Here is a 9720-nt window from a genome sequence, read left to right as displayed (position 1 = left end):
ATGTGTAGTTTAATTGTAGTTTATTTTAAAAAGCTTTAATACAGCAACTACCAAAACTGAAATGTCAGATTTCATTAAGGATGTAATAAAGCATTCTATTCTATTCTATTCTATTCTATTCTATTCTATTCTATTCTATTCTATTCTATTCTATTCTATTCTATTCTATTCTATTCTATTCTATTCTATTATTAATTTGCTATATTATCTATATTTGTGCCTTTTATTTGTCTTGAATTATGACTGAAAGGAGCTGGATGGAATAACAAACTATTTAGTGTGTCCAACAAATCATGTATGAACAATAACTTTAATAAATATGATTTTACTTGGTAAAAATGTTTGTATTTTTCTGCATAAAAACAAAAGAATTTCACAATGTCGAAAATGGAAAGTCGTAGTGTTAAATATTATATGTCAATGGCAGTTAAATACGAAGAGCGCGGTACGCAACGACGTCAATTGAAAACCCTTCAATGTTATTCTATCGATCAATATAAACCTCTAGTTTCAGTTTAAATTGTGAAATTTATAAATTATATTTTTTATAAAGATGAAGGGGAATAAGTTTGTTGTACCGGGAGTAATAATCTATAAGAAAATTGATAGATTATATCGTTTTGACTTGACCATGGCGATGACAAGTAGAATTTATTACAAATATGGGCTGAATCTCTCTAATGTAGCACACCATAAATTCTATAAAACAATACCCAAATTCTAATGATACACTGTTTGTGTTGGAAGTTACGAGAAAGATTTCTTCAAACTTCTTAATAAAAGGCCGGGTGTTCGGTAAAACAATGGACAATACGAAAAGGAAATAGATATACGGTTAGTAACAAATATAAACAAAATCAAAACATGGTAAATAAGTCTATATTATTTTGTAAGTTGTATTCAATGACAATCTTGTAGCCGTACATTAGATTAACAAACCGGCATATTTAGAGATGTGAAATATTGCCATCAGCAAGAAATAAAATAAAATAGCTAAACTTGTAGTTCACAGAAACATTGAATGACAGAAGGATGGCGACGTTATAGTAGTGAAAAATGGTTATGAAGCGAACTTCCTCTGTCACCACGTTCGTGTTCATCAACAGCCACCTTTAAAGGTGATTTGAACCATTCCCTTTAAACAATGTTAGTTAATGTTTTTTTATTGGCATTTAATCCCATTTACTGCATTTTAACTATGTATAGCTCTCTAAATAATTTTAATAATAATAATAATGGATAATATGTTGATACATTATTCAATAATAAACAACGTTCACAGAATAAAAACTATCAGAAGTGTAAATCATCAGCTTGGTAGTAATGACATACATAGTTCATTGAGTTGTTTGATGCAAATAGACATTACAAAATTAATAAATAGAATAAAGCAGTCCAGAGTGGTTTAAGGAGATGTTTATATAGAGACAGTGGCGATCTTGACAGCAATGTCCGAGCGATGAGAGGAATTTGTAAGAGGGCATTTTTTTTATCTCTCATAAATTCTTAAAAAATCAATGAGAATTTATAAAGGGTTCGTTGCTCTATCTATAGCAATATCTATGTTTAACTGTTTCTATCAAGGGCAGTTTAATTTCGGACGGTTATTTATAACAGTTAATTAATGGGACTAAATGATGCAATGTGGGTAATTGATGTATGACTGAATAGAAAATTTTCATTTTCATCCTATTTTGGAATTTGACTCGCATTTATCTACATGTGTAATTTGTTGTTTACTAGTTGACCTATATGTACTTGTCACCTTTATGTAAATTGCTCATTGCATAGCAGTTAACAATAAATTATTTCATTTTATTTTATTTTATTTTATTTTATTTTATGTTATGGTTTATTTACATGGTATTATATGAAAAAGGACAGGTCTTATTTTATATATCGGACACCGACTACTGGTAGTCTCTTTTGTAGTGGTTATCGTTGTCGGTATTTATTCACGTTAATTTGTTTGAATATTTTGTACCAATAAAAATCAACCAACAAAAGTACAGTATTATTGTCGGACTGATTTGCAAAGTATGTCTGGTTTTCTTTTCTTTAAAGCTTCATCACCTGCGCACGCGTGGGAATTGAGTCCCAAGCGACAATAACAACACAGGCTAAAAACGCAAAGGCTCATGGGTAGACGCTTGTTTGTAAACAGTGACACGCTATGGCCCTCTGACGCATGCACAGGTGACGACTCCCCCACATTAATGTACGTATCGAAGTCACGATGTACTGATTAATAATGTTTATACTTCTTTTTTATATTCAGTGGACATAAAAAAGACCGAGTGAAACGAAAAAAGTAAATAAATAAAAACGTTATTTGCCATTTTTGCGTAACTATGTGTGTGACAGGACAGTGTTAGAGAAATATATGAAACTCATATGCATTCTGATGATGAGTGCGATGGTTTGAAATGGCGATTGAAATGCGGTTTTGAAGTTTATTATTGGTATGCAGATCAACGCACTTTTGCTCTGTTTGAATGCCGGGGTCTATTTTTATCTTCATGATGTATACTAACTGCGTCACAGCTAGTGATCTCCGGGATATTCCATTGTTGAATGGGGGTAAACTATTCAGTGGGACGTGTTCATATAAAAATGTGCCATATATTCAACACCAAAAACATCACTAAGTTGAACATTCAAGTTCAATGATACATCGCCCACTCTCCCCAAGACACGATTGAATTAAAAACGCCGAGTACTCTAATGGCCAATCGACGGTCCCGTCCAATAATAAGACAAGCTAAAGTTCAGGAGGTCATCGAAACAAGTTCACTTCAGACATAATTTTATGCCAAATTTAACCTTTGTAAATTCCAATAGAAATAATTTTATCTCAGTTATTTGCAAGTGCTATACCCCATAGTTATAATACAAGGCGGCAATAAATATTTGCAAAATGAAAATCACTCCTACGCGTAATCAGGGGTCGATGGTCTAAATGTCAGAGTTTACGAAGCATCACATTTTCTCATTGATCCAAAGGTTTGATGCCATCGTCGTGACAGGCGATAAAGGCAATAAATATGCGTAACAAGACCGATACTGGTTTATTACTCACATGGCTAGTAACAACATGAAGTAGTAACAATAACAACGAGTGTATCGATACAATAAGTATAATGAACTCTAGAGGGCGCTGCCATAATGTGAACTCAATGATATCGAAATAGTAATGTCTATAATAGGACAGTCTGTCACAATCGTCGTTCCGAAACATAACATCTTCGATACTCTCCAACACATCTCCAAGTATACAAAACATTTCGATGGATTTTTCAGCTGGAAAACTAATTTATGACTGGTCTCCAGAGCGTTACTTCGGAAAACTAGCTTCGGACTCCATGTACAGTGTTGGGCTCGTATCAATTCCAATTCTATACAAGCTCGCGGAATAAACTTGAACACTATAGACAATTATGACGCTATACATGACTTGTGTAAACAAAATTTGAGCCATAAAACTGATTCCGAAATAATTGTACTCAGCCCATCTCCGTCCTGTAAACACCAACTTCTGAATTACTAATCCACATCAGAGATTGTTTAACCGAATTAAGAATTAATGGACACGCTACAAATTGAAAGATGTACATATAACAACATCGGTATGTCACAATAAAAAGATTGTATTTGTAAAATCATTTCTTTGCTCAAATACAATCTTTACAGACATAAAAAACATCTTTATACACAAGCTTAAACCAACTTACATGACATTCTATGTTATGTTGACTTTATCATATGAAAGTTTATAGTGCATTTCATCAATTAATAAATAAATGTGAAAATCGTAATTTTCAACAGAAATAACAAGTCTCACTACCTTAAACAGATGAAAACAAATATTCATTCTGGGAAATGACAAAATACTAATTGAGTTATCAGAATATGCCCTAATTGTTTCACAAAAAGAAATGAAAGCATTAACAGCACCGTATCAGCTGCCTCATTCCAAAGTACAACATTTTTTTTCTTCTTCTTTTTTCTTTTTTCACACAATTTCAAGTTGCTGGGTTGCTCGATTTGATTGGTTAACAGCCATTTTGAATTCATGAAATATGTTTATAAAGCGTTTATAACACTCGCGCTTTTAGTCGGAAACTGTATTAATACTAGTAATGACCATTATGACCATGCTGTGGTACAATAATGTCAATATATATATCATCACCAGAGACAAAGTACTACAGGTAGTAACTAAATAGTTTTTAGATACTTACTTTACTTATTGAAATATTTGCTTTGATGTCAAAACTACGCGAGTGACTTCCTGAGCATCCTTCGATCACCTTACAAGTTTTAAATTATTTGAAATTTACTATGTTAGTACGAGGACCATCATTTTGTGTGTGTAAACTGGGATCACGTGACCTCATAAGACGTACGACCAACACTACGCATAATAGCACGAAGGATAGGAAACTGGTTACTTAAACTTTTAGGAGTGTACCATTTAACGATGAAAGCACAGTCACTCTACTAAGATAAATCTGGCTGGTAAATTTGCATATACGTCATACGATGGGTGGAGCAGCCGAGCCACGGAACATCGCACGTGTGTGTGTGTGTGTGTGTGTGTGTGTGTGCATGTGTTTACTTGTCCAGCGCTATGTTACCATGTTGTTGACACAAACAAAATTGAGTAAAACAATCGTTTTTCTGAGAACGCAAGTTTTCGGGATCTAAATTTATCCAAAAAAGTGTGTATAGTTTCCGGGGGGGACTCAGTTGATATGTTAATTAGCCTGTCTTCTGATTGGTTGAAACATATTAGACATGTCAATCATTACCAGCCTGATTCTGGCTGGTAATGCGAGTGCGCCTACATCGATGGCAAGGCTGTTGGGATTTCGAGGTCACATGACTTTCGTGTTCACCTCTCGTTTAAGGATGTAGTAGACTTTCGTGGTGATTTTTTTCTTCATTTTTTTTTCTTTTATTAAATGGTGACTTATATCTATAGGCAGCCATACGACCTTGTTTTTTTTATTAAATCACGTTTTTATTTCAAGAAAAAACGGCTTTTTAAAAAATAAAAAATAATTTACAATTAACGGAAATCCCGCGGAATGTGCACTTCGGCTAAGCCCCTCTGAGCCAAAACAATAACATTTGTAATTAGCTTAATCCCGCAAATAAACATCGCGTGTACGCGTCCGGTCAAATGACCGGATACACTCACTCGTTGCTGATAGTTCATCGCATCGCTTTTCTCTACTATATATTATTGTTCATTTATTTTGTTTTGACCAAGTTTATTTTGAAAAATGGCACAGGGAAAAAATTGGAAAAAGAGTGTCCCAATGACAGGCGAAACCTGCAAGTTTCTGAATAGCAGAAACCGTATTTTTTACTACGAAACACAGTCCCTCTACGAAACAAAGTCGGACGAGTCGACAACAGACAAGTCGAATGAAAACCAAAGTGGCATCTGCTCTACCGCACTGGAGACACCACCGTAACTACCTCGAATGCTGACGATGAGGACACCACTAAACTGTCACTGGAGGCTGACGACACAACATCAACATACAGGATGAGCATGATGTCGAAACGAAAAATATCGCCTGCGAAGTCTGCAGTATCTGGTAACGCTTGCGGTGAAGCGAATAACACGAGGCTCGTCGACCTGGATATATTGATTTCGAATCTGGCTGACCACTGTAAATGTTCTCGGTGTAAAAAGGGAAAAATAAATATCAATGAAGAATCTCGTTATGGCTGGGAATCTCACTTTAGTTTCCGGCGCACATAGCACATGCACGCGGATTGGCTAAGAATACGAGGTAGTCAAAAATCGACTAATCAGGTCCATTGTGTCATGTGGGACGGCAGACTGACTTTCAAATTTTAGTGACGCATCGGTGGTTCGTAGACAAAGCAGTTACGCGTACATTCTTAGCACTTTGAAATGAAAACTGTTTTGTGCTGGTAATAATTTTATAACAATCGTACTGCAAGTCGACAAAACTAAACGAAACTCCGATTGTAACGAGTTATAGAGCAAAAACGACGACCTGTAATTCACGGCAGTACTGTCGGCAAGCTTGACTGACTTGCTTCCAAGCGGATTCAGTCAGCAAATAGTAGGCCCTTTTTTACTTCAAATACGATTTTTAATTGATATTCAACAACAAAAGTGTCATCGCCGATATTTAGTAAAAATAAAAAGCGTAGCTTTTTCGAGTACTCGCATCTCATTATGTAGTTCTGCTCTGGTGACACTTTCGCTCGGTTCGGGTGCCGTGGCTTACGAGAAAGTTGCAAGAAAGGGAGCGTAGACACGACAGTGTTCAAGTTTAACGATCACATATCACGTTTTGTAGATAAACAATTGCCAAGTTTGTTGTGATATGGGATAATACTCGAAACTAAGCTTGTCAAGCAAATAAATTTAAATTGATAACGGGATTACACTGTTTATTCAAGGGCGGCCATACTTCGTTTTCACGTTGCTTTTTTCAAATTATCGATTTTTTCATACTTTATCGGCCCTGTACCAAACGGGTTGTTTTGATTTTTATAAAACCAACACAGTAGCTATCCTAAACATCAAAAAATAACTGAATACGATGCGCTGAACAGAAAATATCCTCTCGACTGTGCTACTTTTGGTTTTTGAGTCTTTTCAGCCACTTGAAACGTAACGTGTCTAAAACCACAAAAATCACGATTACGCGAACAGTTCTTGCCCGATTTCATTGATTTTTTCAGAGATTGAACTCAAGATCAATTGAAAACAAAATGCAAAATATTTTTCAAGTATCAGTAATATTTCATTACTAATTGACCTGTGAAAAGAGAGCACTCTAATTTATTACAGAATTCTTCACCACTTTGTAAAAGAACCAAACAATTCAGAAACTATCTCTTTTACATTATTGTTAAGAACAATGTAGTCTTCCTTTTCTCATAAAAATATGTTGGCTAACTGTTTTCGTTTTCTAGTAGCAGAACAATCGATTTTGTTTATTTAGCAGTCACGTGGCGTAATGTTGACATTAGCGTTATCATATTTTTTGGATAGAGTGTTGCAAGGGCTACAACATGTAAAAATTGTTAGTCATTAATAATTTTTATCAAGCTTTTTCTGTTTTGCCCAACGAAAGTCTACTACATCCTTAAGCAATTTATATTTATTTTTCATCGGAATCGCAACAGACTGCAAGCACGTCTATCGAGGCATATCAAAGATGCAAATGTAGGCAGATGCATGCACACAATACCCATTTTGCCATGAAAGTGCCTTTCACTTTGGCACCCACTATACGATGCACACTCCAAAACGTAGCATTAATAAGGATAAATAACATCACTGATTTATTACCTTCATTCCACTAAAAGGTACAATTTTTATTGAAAACTGAAAAAAGTAAATCACAAACAATTCAATGGTACTGGAATTATCAAAGAACACTTGCCAATTGCCAAGATTGGCGCCCTCACAGGCCTACCAAACAAACCTGAATTTTTTATTATACATAATTTATTTAAACACTGATGAGACGTACCAATAAGTTGAATTAATACATTTAAAGAGATAGAAAATATTTAATGTGATTGGAAAAAATTCTAAATTCTATAAACAAATTATATTTGATCCAAAATTAGAGGTGGATGCATCATGGCGAGCGAGAACTTTGAATTCGTTTTGATGTTACCTAGCAACCACAAGTGTGGCACACATTCAGGGTCGCCAGGTAAACTACACTCACTTTATTTACTAGTCCAAATAGTGTAACTTGGGATCTATTGTTGCAAGTTAATGCAGCAAGTACACATTTATCAATTCATAGCCCTATTTTATTATCAGAGTTAGTAACAAGATACAGCACTTGGGGGATACAAGACAAATAATGCCTGCATGTGACCAATCTAATATTTTTCAAAATAAACTGGAAAGCTGCATTCAACAGAACTTCACAGCATGACAAATTACCCATAATTCTCTTCGATTTACACAACTTGACTTAGATTTCTCTAAAACTTTTCATTGAAAACTTGTTGGTTGTGATTCAAGTCCCATGAACAGAATCGTACAATGCACAGTTCTGATGACTATCTGTTTAACCTATGTTTTCAGAAGTTAACTTTTGTCACCGATTAAAAAATAAACCCACAACATTTTTCAGAATTGTAAAAAAAATTGGATAAAGACATGGAGGTAATCAAAAATTTACCCAAGCTGCCCAAGTCAGTTTTCTGTGCTTCGCTACTGAATATTTGCTATACAATTTATCTGCACTTTTAATGATTGCACAAGTTACTGGAAGTAACCGAGTCTCAAATCAGGAAGTTCTTGTCTGCATAGAATCGAATTCATGGATATTACTATATTTTGCTTGAATATAACACACAATGAGCGAAAAGTAATATTGGCAGGGTGGAAGTTCATTTTTATTTTATTTAAGGTTTCTGGAAAATCAATTTGTTTCAGTGCACCTCGACCGACTCGAGTTGGAATACCTACATCGGTTGACAAATGTGTCAAGATATCACGCTATTTCAAGAATGTTTGCATAATTTTCTCAAAACTTTCAAGTTGTCTCTGCACAAAGTCAACAAGTTCTCATTTCTGTCAACAGTAACTCCAGCCAAAGCATCAAATCGTTCAATATGCGTTTGATGACTTTGTATCGTGGCCATTTCGGTTCAATTTGAATCCATTTAATGCAGGATTATGGGGGTTGACAAAATACACGCAAGTTGCATAAAGATTTATGATAATATTTCTGGGAGTTTGTTCCTATTTAGGAGTACATTTCTCAGAAACCACCATTTTGGAGTGTGCATTTCTGTGGCAATCAAGTCAAAATTATAATTTAACATGCCAAATTAATTTGCATCCTGCCAGTCATAGTTAGACTCAAACAAAACTTGTTTAAAAATGCTTTAGCAAATAGAAATACAACAGCATGAATCACCTGCCAGTTGACAAATATGGGCATGTAATTTAATAATTTACATTTACATGATTGGATGATTTTTTCAAGGGCTAAATTAATGTATGCGATATGCAAATTTATAGTTGGTGGAACAGGAAATGCACAGCAAATGTTCTGGAGACTTTGTTATTGAAGCGAAGAAAACTGAGGCAGCTTGGGTATCAAAAGTAGTATCCATTTGTACCAAAATTAACAAAGAAATAGAAAAAAAATAAAAAAATGTTACACACTTGGCAGGAAGAAGACGATTAATATTCTCATACTAATTATGACTAAAGTATAAACCGAAAGATTAGTCCGACCTTTTGTCTACATTATTTGTGTTTCAACACAAACACACACCTATTATATCATTGTTTATTTTTCAGATTGTTGTGTAACAAGTGGAGCAGCAATAATTTGATACAAATATTATCCACAATAGCTACTGTTATAATAAGAACACCAACAAACAAAATTATTAACATTTCTATTCTATACAAACCAATTTTATATTTCAAGCAAAATATAGAAAATTAATTATTTCACTGTTATGAAATACATTATATTTTCTTTACTACTTCACTTATTGCTATGTTATTATGCAAAAATAATTTTAATGTAAATATTTATACTTCAGGTCTTTCTTCCCATGAAACTAGTCCCCGGTCAACAAGTTCTCTGTTCACGTAACACATCTAAAAATAAAAGAATGTCAATACATTAGATAATTGTGTTTGCAAAGATTTGCAGCATTAAGAAATGTTTGTTTTTG

At 34.2% G+C, this 9720-nt stretch overlaps 1 protein-coding gene across 1 annotated transcript in view; it reads right to left on the bottom strand.

The window, feature by feature from the left end:
* Positions 1–7318: 7318 nt before the first annotated feature.
* The window catches only part of LOC100368406 (uncharacterized), a 39226-nt gene continuing 36824 nt past the window's right edge, over positions 7319–9720 (bottom strand). Inside the window, exon 10 of the mRNA XM_002731637.4 lies at positions 7319–9643. Coding sequence (XP_002731683.1) covers positions 9575–9643 — 69 coding nt within the window. The 3' untranslated portion in view covers positions 7319–9574. The remainder of the gene's footprint in view (positions 9644–9720) is intronic.

The sequence above is a fragment of the Saccoglossus kowalevskii genome, chromosome 16, assembly GCF_978046115.1.
Source record: "Saccoglossus kowalevskii chromosome 16, keSacKowa6.1, whole genome shotgun sequence".
NCBI lineage: Eukaryota > Metazoa > Hemichordata > Enteropneusta > Harrimaniidae > Saccoglossus > Saccoglossus kowalevskii.
Note: the sequence above shows the minus strand (reverse complement) of the source record. Positions and strands in the feature narration are given on the sequence as shown.